Source organism: Balaenoptera physalus, assembly GCF_965194825.1.
Source record: "Balaenoptera physalus genome assembly, chromosome: 17".
Classification (NCBI taxonomy): domain Eukaryota; kingdom Metazoa; phylum Chordata; class Mammalia; order Artiodactyla; family Balaenopteridae; genus Balaenoptera; species Balaenoptera physalus.
Window position 1 is genome coordinate 9,856,984 of NC_138895.1, and position 19,177 is coordinate 9,876,160.

At 40.6% G+C, this 19,177-nt stretch overlaps 1 protein-coding gene across 3 annotated transcripts in view; it reads left to right on the top strand.

The window, feature by feature from the left end:
• Window positions 1–15,459, top strand: part of NKAIN3 (sodium/potassium transporting ATPase interacting 3) — a 507,826-nt gene extending 492,367 nt beyond the window's left edge. For 2 of the 3 annotated variants that reach the window (XM_082433753.1, XM_082433754.1), the window contains exons 6-7: window positions 4,979–5,048; window positions 14,545–15,459. In XM_082433753.1, the coding sequence (XP_082289879.1) occupies window positions 4,979–5,048; window positions 14,545–14,554 (80 nt within the window). In that variant the 3' untranslated portion in view covers window positions 14,555–15,459. The remainder of the gene's footprint in view (window positions 1–4,978; window positions 5,049–14,544) is intronic. The other variant, XM_082433755.1, reaches the window with a different exon arrangement.
• The last annotated feature ends 3,718 nt before the right edge of the window (window positions 15,460–19,177 follow it).

The window sequence follows — 19,177 nt, forward strand, 5'->3', positions numbered from 1 at the left end:
GTCCTGAGCAGTGCTTCCTTAAGACATTATAGCTGGCAACCTATACAATAAATGCTTATTAGAATAGTCTCATAACCACCTTGCAGGAACAGTGATAGAGCAAAAAGTAGGTTAAGAATAAATATGTTAATTGGTCCTCATCTTCCCAAATCTTTTCATTTCTCTGAGCTAAATGCAATGGTACAGTATCTCCGCATTTCCCAATTCAGAGACGAGGCTGCATGCAACAAAGCTGGATCAGAAACAGGAGGCCTGCCCTCTGGTTCATTCTTTAGTGAATATACAATAGTTAAACCTGGGACATAAATGATAGCTTGAGTTCCTCACTGGAAATGGCTTGTGTTGCTTTTGGTGTCAATCAGGTTTGCAATGTCTGAGCGAGGCACTGAGTCAGTAGTACTGAGTTATCTGTTGGAAACTTGACTGATGACCGAAAGTCTCCTGTAGTCAAACAGAAAACTTGCAGTGGGTTGTGCATCTCTTACAAGTGGTAACAGGTCTGTATTTGTGCAGTAAGATGATGCTGTCAATCGAGAACACCTTTGCAATTCCTCCAGGTCGGAGAGAACCCCTGACCGGGATTTGCAGTGGTGAGAGTGAGTAACCGCAAAGATATTCCATCCCAAGTAACATCATTTCTTCCAAGTGGAAGTTGGCACAGGAAATACGTTTGAAAGGACTACAAACAATGGGGTTTCCTGGCTGCAGGCTCTGCCTGAGAGATCTTTTATAGTAACACCTCAGTTTCTGAAAACAGGTGAAGGGGGCAATGCTTTGCATAACTGGCTTTTCTGCACCGTTGATGCTAGGTGTTAATTGTGCTAAGTTTTTTGTTCTACATTTTAAGACTTTAATAACCAGAGTATATTGAATTCAATTATCCTGCAGGTCACCCACCAAGCTGTGCCCGCCCCCTCCTTCTGTCTTCCCCGCCTCTTCCAAGGCACTCTTCTGGCAAGGACCCTTATGTGGTGTTCTCACTGTAATGACTGCAGATTCCGTGGATGCTTCTTTTCTAAACCTCCTTTTCTAATACTTCTGAAAACCCATCCATGCCTCTTCTACTACTTCCCAGGTTTCATTGAAATTCATCTCCTTATTTCTACTGGAGAAACTCCTTAAATTCAGCATCTTCTTCTCACATCTTTCTCATTACAGTGACTTTTAGAATACACAGTTGCTTCACTTTCTTAACAATGTGATATAACTACCTTTCTGCAAACGTAAAAGCTGAAGGTCTTTCCTACTGAGTTGTTTTCAAGTATTTTGTTAAGTCATCTTAAAAAACAAAACAAAACAAAACAAAACTTCATTTTTTAAAGCATCATTTTAAAAAAACTTTCAGAGTCTATAAACTTGCCCTCCATTTGCATTTCAATTTACCTCTTTACTTCAACTATCTTCCTACTCTGGTGTGTACATAAAAAACTATTTTTCTAATATGGAAACATCAGGCTTCTCTTGTCAAGAGGCCACATTGCTGTGTTCCATCCATAAAGGATTCTTGATGTTTTCACTTTCTTAATTACCTACTTTTCAATGATTCCTCCTTAATAGTTACTCTTTTGGTAGTCTTGTCTAGTTCCCAAAATTTATATATATACACACCCACACCCACATTAGGGTAAATAAACTACAATACTTTTTCCACCTTTTGGATATTATGAATAATGCTGTCATAAACATTTGTGTACAAATTTTTGTGTGGACGTATGTTTCCATTTCTCTTGGGTATATACCTAGGAGTGGAACTACTGGGTCATATGGTAACTAGATTTACCCTTTTAAGAACTGCCTAACTGTCTTCCAAAGTGGTTGCACCATTTTACATTTCCACCAGCAGTGCCTGGTGTCCAATTTCTCCACATCCTTACCAACATTTGTTATTATCTGATTTTTTTTTTATTATAGCTATTTTAGTGGGTATAAAGTAGCGTCTCACTGTGGTTTTGGTTTGCATTTCCCTGAGAATATTTTTGTAATGAGGTTGATGTTGAAAACGAACAAACAAACAAACAAAAACCACTTCAGGATGACAGAATACATTTTCTCTCTTTGCTTCTCTTCATCAGTCAGAGGTAGGGTTATTTCAGCCTTTAAAGAACTGCTTTGTAAATTAATCTAAGTTCCCTACAATGACTGTGAGCACTTCATAAATGAGTCTTCTACATTTTTAGCTGCCCTGCATTCAAGATCAGTTAGAGAATTTAAATCAAATTATTAAATCAAGTTATTAAATCAAACGAAGCACCCCCAAATCATCTTTTGAAGCTTTTAGTAAATGGCAATAAATGAAAGCTTATAAAAAAGGAAAACACTGAAATTTATGCTCACAAAAGCAAGCAAACTGGACAAATTAACGTTTAAATGTTACACAAAATTTAGTTTTCAATTTTATAATTTCCTTCTGAAATTTCTTAACCTGAGGAAAGACCCTTTTGACAGAGCTCCTGTGTTTTATTTGACAAATTTATATTCTGCACCAAAATGAAAAGAAGTTGATTTGTGAGAAGCTCTACAAAGAATCATAAATAGATACAATTTAAGTTCTGTGTCCTGTAACATTTTTGGCAAGGAAAGATGTGCTGAGTGGATGTAAAATAACAGTGCTGGGGAGGTATTTGGGCTAAACTATATTGCACCTGTCCTCTCTTTAGCAAACTTGCTTGGCATTTAGCAGCACCTATACGGAAGATATTTCCACAGTTAAAATAGTTAATGCTACATAGGAAATTATTAGGTCAACTAAAAAATTGGCATATGGTTGTTTGCTTGGATAAAAATATTTTATCAGTATTAAATTTCCTGAAGTTGAAAACTCTACTGTGTAAATGTAAGAGAATATGATTATTTAGAGGAAATGCTCACTGAAATATTTGGGGGTGAAGGGCTTTATGCAAGTAACTTACTCTTGAATTGTTCAGAAAAATGTTATGTATATATATTATTTGTGTGTGTATGTGTGAATACATGTCGATCTAGATGTATATGGAAGAGAAACAGCAAACAATAAAGCAAATAGAGTAAAAAAAAAATACTGTGATTTACAGTCAATTAAGGTATCAACAATTTCAAATTTACTAATCATAAAAAGAAATTTTGAATAAGATTGTAAATAAATTTATGAAAACAATAAAACCATATTGAAAATACTATATATTATGTATATATTTTTCCCCAAAATATCAGTGATTTGGTATATTAGAGACAGAGATGGGCTAAGGAGCAGATTCATGGCAGTACATGAATATATACCAAAAATAATCATTCTGTTAATGTTCCATTTTAACATTCAAACAATAAATGTAAAGAAGTTTTCTTTTTATTTTGCTTTAATGAATACAGGTATTCATTTTTAATCTTTATTTTTATAAATAATTTTATTTTGAATATAATTTTTCAATTGAATAATTTTATTCACAATGTATATATTTATACTTTTGTTTATTTTAACACCCCCTTTAACTTCCAAAAGTGCCCTATAAATTATAGGATCATTCAACTTTTAGTCAATGATCTTAATTGATCAAGTGATCTTTCTTCTAAATTCCCACCCATTGGTCAACAAGGTAAGGGAGTTGATATTTGATTAAATATCTAATCTAATAAAAACTTAATCCAATCTGACTAAATGGTCCCTTTAGGCACTGCTCATGCTCTCTGGAAAAATCTTTTTAGTGTCTCACATTGAGTCCCCTCTCACTGCTTCTCTCCTGGAGGTTGTATCCAGGTAACCTATGTGACTTGGTAGGGAAAGGATGGGCCTCAGGCTCCTCTGGTCTCCAGGGGTATTTACCTGGAGATGGTCCCTTGTCACCTGGTTGTTGTGAGCCCCAGAGGACTCCAAAGCTCATGTCTACACAGTGATCTGGTGAAGCTTCACCTCACCTCCTTCAGTGGAGATGGAAGGATAGAGCAAGTCAGAGTAGGTCAAGACTTCACTAGAACTTCTAGGCTAGTTCATCTCTCTCTAAATCACAGTTCACTAGCATGCCTGTCTTGAGTGGAGGATATAATATAATATTCACATGCTGTGTACCTAAACACACAGACACAGCGTTCAGTGTTCCTATATGCCCACATACCTGTCAATGTTAGAGTGCTGTAGTATAACCAGAGCTTGGTATGACCTGATTAATATTTTTAATGGACTATGCCAAAAAAAAACACAAGAGAAGTGAACTAAGATTAGCTGTAGACATTAGGTTTGGAAAAGAAAGATTGAGGCTTTGATCAAAACAGAAAGAAATTAGAAAGAATATTACCAAAAATAGTGAGTCTATACAGACTGTGAGGCAAGTACCACACCGCCAGAGAGAAGCCGAAACCTCCTCTGCAAAATGCAGGTGCTTAGGGACTTCCCTGGTGGCCCTGTGGTTGACTCCGTGCTCCTAATGCCGGTGGCATGGGTTCGATCCCTGGTCGGAAAACTAAGAGCCCGCATGGCATGGCCAAAAAAGGAAAGAAAGTTAGGGGACCCCACAAAATGCAGGTGCTTATTTGTCAGGAACGGCTTGAGGACAGAAGGCGAGGACAGATGGCAAGGACATAGATTTTGTGACTTCTCAAAGGTCTTTCTAATGACGCAATAAATATTCTTAAGGAAAAAAATGGATTCTGGCAACAAGAAGAAAAGGTATATCTTTCGATATATAGGGGGAAAGGGCATATCTGTATGCCTAAGGACAAACACATTATTTAAAGTCTAATGTTATTTAATGTTACTTCATTTTTCACTAAAGCCAGTAACAACTGTGATTTTTCAGTCCCTCAGATCCCAAGTTCTATGTGTGTTTCTTAAAATTTCCCCATTTTTTGACTACTGATAATATTTTGAACAGTATCTTAAATACACATTCTTCCATTTTTGTGATAGGCAGATATTTTTGTTAATATTATTTTTATGTGTTCTTTTTTAATCACCTAGTATTATATGAGTTTGCACATTTATTCATATTGGGCTATGTTGTATTTTCAGTTGATTTCATAGGTGGACTTGACGCACACTCCTACTACCAGGATCATGTTGAGTTAAAGCCTGTTCATCTGTAAGTAAAGGTGTGATGAGATGGAAAATATTAATCCTTCTAACTTGGCCAAAACTAACCAAACCTGAAATAATTTGGACCTACCACTACTAATCATTGGTTTAATTTTCCACTCATATTTGAAACACACCTTTCACATGTAACCCAACATTATCATTATTATTGTTCATTCCAAAAAGGATTAGAAGTCGATACCATGGTTTACGTTTCTAAAATGATAGTTTTATTTTATTTTTCTTATCAGTAGTTGATTGCCAAATTGAAGGGAAAAAAGGATGATTTAGTCTATAAAAGAGAAACTTAATATGTGTCTTGGGGGCAACATAGCAGAGGGAAAAGGGAAGAAAGACTAGGTTGGGATCCAGGCTCTACCTGTGTGGTCCCAGGGACCTCCTTTGAAGTCTCTGAGACTTGGTTCTGTCACCTGGACTATAGTTTCATAGGTGGAGGAGGGAGGATGGATTCAATGGGATAAGGTATGTAGAGCATCTGTAAAGTTGCCCATGACTGTGCCTAGTACTCAAATATTTGACTAACCGGAAGGAAGTCAACAACTACAACAAAGACACCTCAAACTGGACAGATTTCAGTTGAGTATAAGGAAGGAATCATGGTCACTTGATTGATAAAATACTAGAAAACAAGAAAATAGATACCATGACTCCATTCCTAGAAAACTCTAAGTAGCAAATAGACAACTGTATAAAATAATAGATATCATGTGCACTTTGCATATATTATGTCACTTCATCCTCATGAAACTACTGTAATGTACTAATTAGTAGTCCATTCTATAAATAAGGAACCTGAGGTTCATAGATGATAGACAACCTTCCCAAAGTCTCTCAAGTAGTCAGTGATGGAGCTGGGGTCTTTCCCTCAACATGACATTGTGGACTTGCTTCCGATTCTTTTGGCCCAGTGCTCTGTAATTTCATGGAGACAGAGGAAATTTGTACAACAGTCACTGGTGTAAGAAACACGTATGAAAGTCTTCATCAGCTGCCTCTTTGCCACAGTGGTTCCTGCCCAAATCTGCAACCCCTTCCCCAGCTTCTTTGGGGACAGAAGCCCTGAGAAACCTGCACTGGCTCCTCCACCTCCCCATGTGGAATTAATTTGATTCCAGCAGAATGAGCTAAAGGAAACATAGTTCACAGGCTACACAAATCAGCACTGTGCCTGTCACATGATCGATGTTTAAATATATGTTGGTTTCTTAAAGCCAACCTAATCTGGAAAAACATCCACCCTGTGTAACATTCCAGGACCAAGAAGCCACCACCTCATTACTCATGCTGCTGCGTGCTCATCAATGGTCGACTCCAGAAGTGGATATCTGTGCATGTGGGGAACTTAGCAGGGATTGTGACAGTAACAAAGGTGATCAGAGCAACTGGAAGTGAGAAAAGAACTGAAACAATGCCTAGCGGAGACTTAGAGAGTCTTCTATATGTTTGTTATGTGAAAAGAGGGTGATGAATGATGTCTTTCCTCTCCACTGTGAAAAACATAACTCAGCAGAGAAATTGCATTATGAAACATGTTGGTCAGAGGTCAGAAAGATCTTACTATGAGGGGAGGTTATTAAAAAATGGCAATTGATTACTGATGGTAATGGAATCTCCTTTCTTGAATGACACTCGTGTATCCATGTGCCTGAAAAGGGTGTCCTGTGGCATGGCCCAGAGGCAAGTGACTTCTGTCTCTGTTTCCTAAAGTCCCTTCAATCTCTGTGAATCCAGAACACAAGAAACGTCCTGGTAAGTTTACCTAAACGGCTTTGATCGACTCCACTCCCTCCTCAAAGGGCTTTCTTTTTTTTTTTTTTTTTTTTAAGTATAGTTGATTTACAATGCTGTATCAACCTCTGCTGTACAGCAAAGTGACTCAGTTATACCCATATATGCATTCTTTTTTAATATTCTTTTCCATTATGGTTTATCACAGGATACTGAATACAGTTCCCTGTGCTCTACAGTAGGACCTTGTTGTTTATCCATTCTAAATGTAATAGTTTGCATCTACCAACCCCCAACTCCCAGTCCATCCCTCCCCCACCCCCCTCCCCCTTGGCAACCACAAGTCTGTTCTCTATGTCTATGAGTCTGTTTCTGTTTCGTAGACAGGTTCATTTGTGTCGTATTTTAGATTCCACATATAAGTGATATCATATGGTATTTATCTTTCTCTTTCTGACTTACTTCACTTAGTATGATCATCTCTAGTTGCACCAAAGGGCTTTCTCAACTACCCTGTTCACTGCTGACCTCCCACACCTTTTCAGTTGAATGTGGCATCAACTATAGGCTGCAGAAAGCAAGAGAACAAGTTTCTACTTTGATAGACGATGCATATCATTATGTCAGATGAATATGGAACGCCTTTCAACCACGGAGGGAGCAGGAACCGGCAAGGTCAAACTAAACCCAAGTTAAAATCATTGTGCATGAAACAATTTAGGAGGTCAGTGGATGCTCCCCTCAGGTGTGCAAATATGGCAGAGTTTATCCAGTCGGCATCAACCAGCCTGCTTGATTTCTTTTAATAAAGCGTTTGTATTGGATTCCATCGTAACCAGCTCAGGGATGCCACATCCATTGTACCAGCAAGACTGGAGGAAAAGCCAACCTTCTGAACTAAATCGTTAGAGGGGGCATGGACCCTGGCTTTTAACCTTCGGGAAGGCTCTAATTTCCATGGAGTACAAAGCCAGGTTTATGAAGAAGCCACTTTATGAAGGGGATCGGGAGAATCTTTATCATATTCCCGGGAACATGGATATAGATGGGTAACTTTCAGCTCCAGATGTGTGGTTACATTCACTGCAGACTTGTACAGGGAGCCCTCATTCTTGTGTTTGGTTGTGTCATTGCTCGCAGTCATAAAGTGCACTTTTCCAGGGCCCACAGTCCAACTGGGTGTGAATATGTGCACTGGGGTGATGTGATGTGAGGCAGTTCACACGTGGATTTGGTCTTTCATGCTTTGTCTCACTTTAAAGTACCAGCATCAACAAATGAACTTATTTACAAAACAGAAACAGACTCAGACACAGAAAACAAACTTATGGTTACCAAAGGGGAAAGGGTGGGGAGGGGTAAATTAGAAGTTTGGGATTAACAGATACACACTACTACATATAAAGCAGATAAGCAATAAAGACCTACTGTATAACACAGGGAACCATATTCAATATCTTGTAATAACGTATAATGGAAGAGAATCTGAAAAGGGATATATACATATGTGTGTGTGCACGCGTGTGTGTATATCTGAATCACTTTGCTGTATGCCTAAAACTAACACAACATTGTAAATCAACTATATTTAAATTAAAAATAAAAAAGTAATGGCACCAAGCTATCAAGACCCACTGGTTACATAAATTGGTTTACTTCCATTTACAACTGTTTATTGATCACTCACAACATGTGTACCAGGCCCTGGGCTGGAGATACAAAGATGGGTAATACTTGAGCTTGACCTCCAGCCGAGAATGATCTAGTAGAGGAGACCTACATAGAAATAAGTAGATACAAAACAACATCCCCAAGGCAATTTTTTGCAGAAGAGGGAACGTTTACTTCTCACTTGGGGAGAGAAGGCACCACTGGGAGATGGTGCCTGAGCTGATGTTGGAAAGACGATGAAGAGTTTATCAAAAGCAGAAGAAGAAAACGAATGTCCCCCGCATGGAGGCTCATTTTTTTGGCCACTCTGCAGAGGATAAAGTTGAAAGTTGTGCATATCCAATCTGGCCTTCACCCCAGTTCTCACATAAAGTCAGCAAACCTACAAGGAAACATGTTTAAGCCGAGAAGGAAGCTTGGCTCCTGGTGGGGATGCTCTGAGATCCTCAAGAGCCATCGCTGCACCATCTAAACAATGGCATCCTTTATGCCTACGGCCATGGAGATGCTTCCAGGGATTGTCGTCTGGGTCTGGCTTGGGGATACGTGACACACGGGTCAAGGGGAGCCTGTTCTGGGGACCACTGTCTGGCCATGGCGGCGAATGAGGGAGCTCTAACTCTCAACATAAGTACGTCCTGTTTCTCTGCCAGGGTCTCCTCCGTTGCTGCTCCTACACCACCTTTCACAATGGGGAAAGGGCCAGGGCGAGGGTTGCTCACCTGGTCGTCAGTGGCTTTGAAGAGGACACCTCCGCAGCAGCTCATGGTGGAAGCAGCAGCTACCCCAAAGGGAGAGGACCGACAGAAGCAGATTCACCTCTCAGGAAGAAGCATAGCTTGGCAGAAGTCCACGCTGCTCTGAAAGACATACAGATATTCAGGGAATGATGTCAGAGCGAGCAACTGAATTACTTTAAGTTTTGTCAGAATCATCATAATCGTTAGCAACTGGGTGGTGGGACCATTAAGCTCCAGGTAGCAGTAACTCTTCGCATAAAAATAATTAGACCAAGGCAGTTTATCAAAGAAAGACAGCAGTGGAATCTCAGAACTGAGTTTCACAAGAGAAGTAGAGAGATCTGATGATGTGAGAAATTTCCATGAGGAAGACACCCTGTGACTGCAGTTAAGAAAGACGTGATGAAAAAAGCTTCTCCTGTTACTTTTAGCCAATCTTTTTCTAAGGTTTCCAAATGAGAACTTGACGTTTCTCTGGTATCTTGACTTGTCTGATTGCCTTTGCAGGAGGCTAATTTTTCTTCACAAAAGTTGTTACATGCTCTGTGGTCACCGCTGATGGAGTGTCTGCTATTGCAACCAAGTACCGGAACACCGACGCAGCTGCCCCCCATTTCAGGCTGGCACTGCCGTCAGCTCCACTGTACCTCCAGCCCTCACGGTCCAGACTCAGAGGGCATCCGCCTCTGCCGATCGGGCTGCTGGACGGAACCAGAGACGGTCACGTCCATCTCCGCTCTTTCCAGAGAACAGGTGTTTTGTATCAGTATCCTTACAAGTTGGTGCCAGGCCATTCTGCATGTACAAAGTCTACATTAAAAACCAGCCAGGAGGACAAATCAGAGAGATGTGTGTGGGTGTGTGTGGGAGATGGGAAGGTGAGAATGATGTGCTTTCAAACCTTGATTTAACAACCGATAAACACCAATGGGGAGCCATCATTTACCCCATCCCTCCTCCATTTCTTGACCAGCCGCCTGAAGACTAATAAAATGATAGCTCTCTGGCTATACCCTGTTTTCATTTGTCCTTGATTGGCTTTCACACCTTCCTATTCGTCTATCTATGTGTCTGTCCCTGTAGCACGCAGAGCCAGGTGTCTGTGACCTGCTCATAGGATGGCGGCTCACATTTCCCATTACTGAGTGTGCAGTTCTTTTGCCTGAGGGCAACCGTCAGTCCCTGGAAAGATGGGCGCTTACGGAGGCATTAACTCTCCGGGACGCCTCAAGCATGCAGAGCGCCGCAACTGTACAGCACTCAGCGCCCTCTTAGTGGTCCCAAAGGAGACGCAGCCTCCCTGCCTGCCTGCCTTACTTAGCTCGAAGGGGGCGGCGCTTAGGGCTCACCGCTGTCCCTGGCTTTGGGGAGCCTTCCCTTTGTCACTGGCACTCATGACTTTTTGATCCATCCTAGGAAATGATTATACTATTTTAGGGACAACGTAAGAACACACCTAATGTGTAGCTATTTGACCAAGTAGCAGCGAGATGGCTGTGTTTATACGGTTCCCGCAGTTCTGACTCATCCCTACACTGGCCAGTTCATGCACCACTGTCCTTGCTAGGAGGGAACGAGGCCACCAACCGTGCAGCCGGCCACACGCAAGAGGGCCTCCACGACTGATGGTCCGTCATCCTCACTGGGGACACAAAGACCCTCTCGTTAGACACATGACCTCACGCACTGCCCCCAGAGCCTCGAGGAGCCCGGTCCTCATGCTGCCTTGTGAAGCACATAGAGCCTTTTCCAAAATGAGAAAGCTCGTATCTGAACGGTGCCCCCCACCCCAGGGAAGCTGTCAATTCCTGTCTTTCCCAGAATCTCAGGATTCTTCTCAGTACTTGTCATTGATGTCAATGAGAAGAAAATAGATTTCTGTAGAGGTGTGGAGATATGGAGCATCTCCCCCTGAAAAAAACTCATCAGCATAAGTAAAAGTAACTTCATTCGCCCCTGTTCCCAAGAGAAAGTATACACTGATTTTAAAATTAAAGGTAATGAAGATAAACCAAATTTTATATTTAATATATATTTTTCATTTTATAGTTACATCAAAATTATGTATAATCCTCATGTTATGACAGGTTCTGGGAAGAAACAAGACATAATAAAGAATGTACAAAACACAGAGTCAAGCGCGCGCGCACACACACACACACACACACACCGGAAGTGACAGAGAGACTTAAAAAAGCAATAGAAAAAGAGACAATGACGGGTCTATCAGGAGACACACTTTGAAATAACAATACTATCTTATAATTTGATTTCATTCTGCCTCGAGGGTAGGTACCCTCAGGTAACTGCCAACATATCTACAAACATCTGCCAAAAAAAATGATCTTAAGGATCCCAAAACTCAAACTCTTCTACCCAGACTAATTGATCCATCATTAGAAGAGTGATAACTAGACATTCTATGTCTCCAGAGGTGATGCAATAAGACACAGCACCATCCATGAAATATCTTGGGCTGACTGATCTTGGACTGAAAGTGTAGAAAATACAAGAGTAACAAAATCTCACCACAGGGAAGCAATCAGCCACTCTAGAATGTGGGAAATAGTACAGGGCAAATGAAAAAAAGGGGGGAGGGGGGACTCTTAAAATTTAAGAGAGATTTAAGAGACATACTAGTCAAATACAGTGTGTTTACCTTGTTTGGATTCTGGTTTCAACAAACCAACTGTAATGAGATGCTTTTAGGCAATTGGGGAAATGCAAATATGGACTGGATAGTAAATGATATTAAGGAATTGTTGCCTATTTTGATAGATAGGCTAATAAATAGGTTTTAACAAAAGAAGAAAACATTTTTATCAGTTGAGCAGAGTTTCTGAACCTCAGCACTGTTAACTCTGGACCCGGATCGTTCTTTGTAGTAGGGGCTGTCCTGTGCATTTTGGGATATTTAGCAACATCCTTGGCCTCTGCCCACTAGACACCAGTAGCGGGCGTGCGCACACACACACACACACACACACACACACACGGCCAGACTGTGGCAAACAACTGGTAAATGTCCCTGGCTAGGAAGCATCACCGAGTTAGGGAATCATCACTGAGATGTGCCGATGAGCGACACACAAGACGTGACGTCTAGGATTTGCTTTTAATACTCTAGCCAAAAAATAAATAATAAAGTTGTGGGGACTACATGAAACTTAATTAGATAATTTTTATTTTAGTTGAAGCTGGATGGTGAGAACATAGGGATTCATAATACCATTCTCTTTACTTCTGTGTATGTTTGACTTTTAAAAATCCATCTGTTAGTAAAACCTAGGGCAGAGTGGTCAATAGGCTTTCCTTTCAATGCCTCCTCTCACAGTTGCTTCATTGTCTTCTTAGAAAACTCCTTGCAGACGTATTTCCCAATGCCTGAAGTGACACGCCAGCATTCCTACCTGGCATCACAGGACCAGGCTCAGCCTACTTCGCAGCTTTGCCAATCCATATTGCTAAAGCCCCAAAGCAGAAAATAGTAGCTACAAGTAGAGGTGACATGAAAGATAAATGTAGTGGGTACCTAGACGTTCCCCCGACGCCCACCAATACTATCACTAACAAAGAAAGAAAACGCCTTCCCCTGCTGCCTTATCCTATTCTAGAAGAGTCACCTGTTGGACGGATGAATAAACTTCTACAACTTGAATCTTCCTTCAGACTAAAAGGTTACATAAAACTATAAAAATCCCACCATTATAATCTCATCCCTTTATCTTTCCATTTAAATCCTTGTTCAACTCAGTGGGGTCAAAGGGCTAGACATTTGGGTGACATCTTTCAGAATGTAGAGAAATAGGAGAGCAGAGAAAGCGTGATAAGTGATAAGGAGAGAACTGCAGGGCTCCCGCCACTGAGGGGTGAGGAAGGAACAGAATTTACAGGGAGAAGAGTGGTTTCCAAAAAGTGAAACTGGGAAGTTGAACATTTTTTTCAGCTATTTCAAATTATGATGAAAAAGTCCATTCCAAGCCATAGAGTCATTGAACTGAGTTAATGGAAGAGAATTGCTGGATGGGGATATAAAATAAGTATGAAACACCGTCTCCACTGGCACCCTGCTTATAATTTAGTTGGCAGGAAAATACTTCCATACCTGAGTGAAACAATCAATGCACAATTAGTTGTGAAGCTGACAGCCATTCGCTACACATGGGGTCCAGCTGATAGCATAAGAGCTGCCATTAGCAGGATGAGAAAACAACATGGCTGAGGCAGAAGTGGAATCTTCATGGAGAAGAGATTTCAACTGAACCTCAGAGATGAATAGGTTTGGATCAGCTAAGACTTTTCACAAGAGAGAAACAAAAGTATCCAACAAGTATTTATTAGGTGCCAACTGTATAGCAGACACTGTGTTGAGGTTGATACTGTACGAAGATGCTAGAGCCAAAGCCCTCACCTTCCAAAGGCTTACCACTTGGTATGGAGTCAGGAAGATGTACAGAGTCTATGTCAAATGTGTGTAGACAAGAATGATTGGAGATGAGAGTGTGTATTCCAGAGAAACAGAACCAATAGGGTGTGTGTATGGAGAGAGAGAGATTTTAAGAAACCTGCTCACGTGATCATGGGGCAGGCAAGTCCAAATCTGCAGGGTGGGCAGGCAGACTAGAGACCCAGGAAGAGTTGACATTGCATCTTGAGTCCAAAGGCAGTCTGGAGGCAGAATTCCTTCTTCCTCCAGGGACCTCACTCTTTTCTCTTAATGCCTTCCAACTGATTGAACATGACCCACCCACATTATGGAGGGAGTCTACTTTACTCAGTCTATTGATTTAAATGTTAATCTCTTCTAAAAAAAAAAAAAAAGATAACTTCACAGTGACTTTTAGACTGGTGTTTCACCAAATATCTGGATACTATGGCCTAGCCAAATTGACACATGAAATTAACCATCACAGGGTGGGATGTATGTAAGGGCCATAGGTGGTATGAAAGCCAGACCTGGATGGTTCTTGAGCAGTCAACCAACAGAAGGCTATAGGAAGGTTAAGCTAGGGGGTGTAGCTAGCAGTTTGGAGACATAATACTACCCTGTCATCTTTACCCCAAGGCCACCAAAGGCAATACCTTTACATGACTCCCCATTTGCTATGTGGCTGGCACGTCTTTCCCAGGAAACCTCAAGTCCTCCCCTCTGACGTTTACACCTGCTTGCCCCGCCCTGATCTGAAAAGCAGGGAGCCCAGGTGTTTTGCTTGCTTATTGCTACAGCCACGGACACAGACAGCACAAGGCACATTTTGCCTTTTGAAAAGCCTGGATGAATAAAAAGGAAATTTAGTTTTCAATTTTGAAGTCTTTTAAAGCACTTCATCCTTTCTGTTTCAGGTCGAAATAAGTAATGACGCTGACTCTGAAAATGCCGCTGCTGAACTTGACTTAGGAAGCAAAGCACCAATGACAACACCTCTCTGCACTGACACGTCTCACTTTCTTCCAGAGGATGGACTGCACCTCCCCGCTTTCCCACGAATCACAGAGTTGTCCAGGCACAGCCTATATGTTATTAGCATTGTTCGCTAGATGAGTTGTAGGTGCTTGGGTGGGTATTTTTTTAGTCATTTCCTTCTTATATGAATACTTGTAAATTGTACCCCAAAATCGGTTTTTAATCTTTTAACAATATTTAATGTGAGGCATGCAAAATGAAAAACATTCCGTGAAAACCTTCCACAGTCAATGCTAAGAGAAATGTGGGTTTGCGTAGTTGAGATGTCAAGTCCCCATTGCTGACTGCGGTGGTCTCAGGCCTGACGGGGGTTCTCATAGCGGACGTTACCCGGGGTTCCTCGGCAGGAAGTTAGATGCGGTGACAGCTGATAAATGGGTACAGATAGTGGATGGGGCTTTCAGACTGAGTACAGATCATTTTTTCAACACCACAAGACAAAATAGAGAGTCCTTCTTTGTTCTCGACTTTCCAAAACCCAGAATCATATTATGGCAATCTAAATGTTCAGATGCATGCATGATATCTTGTTCCTCCTATGTTCTGAAAAAATATATATCATGGGTGTATGAAAGAGTGAAATGACCAGTAGAACACCTTTCCCATTTGGAGGGAATCTGGTATCTCTGAGGTTCAGATTTTCTACCCTTTATCCCAGTCGTGACACTGGCGTCAGACCTAAATATACAGCTTATAGGTTTATGGGACAGAAATCACAACCATAAATCTGTGGTCAGGAATGTTGCTCTTAAGATATTCCAAAAAGTATTAAAATGGTGTGGAATTCTCTATAATACTTCTAAAGAAGATGTTTATTGTTTATATTTGTTCTGAATCAACTTTTCTTTCTCCTACCCCATCCCAAGAACCAGGAAAGTAATATGGGAAACATAATATTCCATGGGAAAAGGACTGTTGAAAACATATCACAGTTTTTTCCTTCATATCTTTCAATTATTATTTCCCATATCAAAATAAGCTTTGCTCACTTTGTGTAACAACCAAGATGAGGCCTCCTATAGGGCCCAAAATTGTGTATACATGCAGTATTTAATCCAGAAGTTAACTTGGCCCATACATCTCTAAGTCAGTCTACAAACCATCTTAAATTGTGTCCAATTTTTTGTATGTGTGTAGAGGTTTTTTTTTCCTTCTTCTTCTTTGAAGCCCATATATTTTATAAGATTCTTTTAAGAATCAGAATTTATGCAGTAAAGTCTGCCCTGGTCCCTCCCAGTTCATGACAGACACCATGGGCTTTCTGGAGGCCTATTTTACTCACAGCCTCTGGACTGTGCCCTGTCAGTCGGCTGACACTCACTGAATCCCATCACTTTTCATTCCACTGAATAAACCCAAATTCAAAATGAAGAGGAGGTAGCAGGGACTGGGGAGAAGGGCCAGTCCAAGCCGGCTTGTACAGTTGGGGGCTGGAGCCTAGGGGATTTGGTGATTTGTCCGGAGTCCTGCTGTATACAGAGGGCACAGGCTATGACCAAAGGAAAGAGAAGCCGGAGGGCAAAAAGGGGGAGAGGGTTGGGTCCCCAGCCCACCACTGTGGTCTTGGACAGTGTTAGACATCTCGGTCCTGGAGATTTCCTCATCTGTAAAGTAGAACAACAATCCCTACCTCCCAAGGGTAAGGTGAGAATTAGCTGAAAATATAAAAAATACTGTGTAAACTGTGAAGTGTGCCACAATTGAAAGAAGCAGTTACCATTGTCATGTCAGAACAAGTTGGATCCTGTCCGGAGCTCTTGTTACCCATTCAAGTGCTGTGCAAAGCCCATGCAAGCCCCAAACTCTTCCAAGTTTTCTAAAAAGTCGCTTGAAAAAATTGCCCATATTTAAGAGATTAGAAATAGTATACACTAAACATTGCATTTCTTAATTTAAAAATAACTTTTACATTCAAATTCCAAGATGAATACATGTTATTAGGGAGAAAACTAATAGCATATAAAAAATATAGAAAATCAATAAGACAGAAGAGTAAAAATAACATTTAAATATTTTAAACTGTCATTTCATTACACACACACACACACACACACACACACATGCACAAACAAAACACAGTAAACACTTCACAAAACAGTACCACACTAACTAGTGTTGCTGTTTTGCCTTCATATAAATTTGAACATACTTCTACAATGCACTGCAGAGTCCTAGATCTTGTCTAACTGCAGATTTGAGGAGGAAATCCTCGCATTAGTGATCTTTCTATGGATATTCAATATAGGCAACTACTTAATACGGTATGTGTGTTTTTAGTTTTTAATCTTTCTTCATTTAAGTTATAACTGTTTCAATCCCCAATCCCAGCAATCCATAATGATAATTGTAAAGTTCCAGAAAATTTGCCACTCATCAGAAACAAGTCAGATAGGTCTCCCATCTCCTCTCCCTCCCAGTGGGCTCCTCCCTGCCTCTCCTCTTCCTGGCCAGTCTTTAGAGGTTCTGCTTACTTAAGACCAAGGGATGAAAAGAAGCGTAGGCTTGTGCAGTAACAGCAGCCACAGCACTGTCAAGCTTGCTGCCTCTTAGAAGTGAGAGTTTCCAGGTTTTGCAGCTTTTGCCTCCTGTTCTAGGGAATGCACGCTGCACCGTGCATCACGCAGCAGGGTTTTCGACAAAAACATGTTCACTATATCTACACTCTTGCTGAATCTTGGCTTCTCTGTATGTAAGTGTGTGTCTGGTCAGAGCAACTCGTATTTTTAGCCTGTATTCATTTGCTATGATCTCCTCATCCTAAAAGATGGTCCAACTCCAGGTTCAAGAGCTCTCCTTAGACGTTGTCCCAATTAAGCTGGAGATGGGTCCCCCAGTGCCCATGAGCCCCTAGTGCTGACTGGAATGGAGACGGGAAAGTTAAAACCACAGTTTTTTTCCTCTTTGAACCATCCTGGCATTGTACCTTGTGAACCCTGCCCAACCCTGCCCCAGGCCATGTCTTCTATCTTGGTCAATGACTTTTCTTAAAGATAAGAAAAGTGTGTGAAGTCACAGGCAGCCTGGATTACCTTCAAAGCAGCAAAAGTTAAGCAATGGAATTACAGTGGTTGAGAGGGTTAGTTAGAGAATTCCCAAGGGACAGAATACATACTGGGGTGTGGAACAGCCTAGATCAGAGAAATCGCAAACGTCTCTTAGGAAAAGCGCTAAGCTAGTACATCCACAAGTATCTTAGCCTTCCACCTGCCATAGAGTGTGAGGGTATGTGTCCCTGAAACAAAAACTTACGTCCATATCACTCCAATCTGAGGGGCTGTTGCCTCACTTGTTTTGAAGATAACTTGACATCCTGCCTAGCATCCTTCTTTCTTTTTTCCTCCAGAAAAATAAGCCTTGCTATTTCCTACAGACCTAAATAAGGGAAGCAGCCAGCTTCAAGAGGCTGGATCTAACAAAATATGGCAGGGCTGCCATCTGTCTAACTTAATGGATGGGATGCTCGTGATTGAGAGGAACTTGTCTTCATCAACATCAGCTGAAATGTACATTGCAAATCTGGAGAGAACCATCGGGACTGCTAAATTGAGAAGCAAGTGAAAACCAAAATTGCTCTTTTCAATCTTTGCAAATTAGAAAGGAATCTTGCCAAGAATAAACAGATCTTCGTTTCATACCTAATTTAAAAATGTACAGTGTCCCAAATTGTGGATTCACTATGGTGTAAACATTCTGGCTAATTATTTCTTGAAGGAAATACTTGCTTATCATTTCTGAGTTACTCTAGTAGGTAACTAGGAGAACTTTTACAGTTGATTAGAATTCAAATTTTCTGACCTGACCTTTTAGCCCAAGGTAGTAGTTGCTTTCAATGGATAACTGAATTAAGTAGGAAACAATACCAATAATTGATCTTTTCAAACTTAGAAACCTTGAATGTCTGTTTTTCTTGTTTCCTCCCATTTAAGAGTCATCTGTAATCTTTGATTGATAGTCTATCTATGAACGCTGCTCAAATATTCGTGATAAATAGGCCCATAACTCAAGGATATTATGCCCAAAAGTTAAGCTAATACAGGGAATCACTACTCACGTAACTGCATAGTGTGTAGTGCAGAAAGGGAGCAGATATATCTTAAATATTAGAAGAATGTATTTATTAATAAAGAATTCTTCAAAACACAGAATTCTCAAAAAATTCACAATTTGTGGGCAGCATTTCTCTTTTCATCCTGAAAAAGCTTAATTTCTTTATTGAGAGCTAAGGAAAAAATGCCATTTCTAGAAGGTAGGAAAAGCTTCTTAAATGTTGATATTTGTAGAAAAGTTTGGTGTCAGGTGATAAGTGAATCATCTTCCTTAGACTTGCAAGCATATAAAGAGCAAGTAGCACATTAAATACTAAACATTTTTAATGAAATATTTGAAGAATCCAAAATATTCTTTGGCTTGAACCTGAGAACTAAATTAAGTAAAAAGAAGAAGGAGAAATAAGAGAGGAAGGAAAGAAAGGAGGGAGGAAAGGAGAAAAAAAAAAGAGAAAGAAGAGGAGGG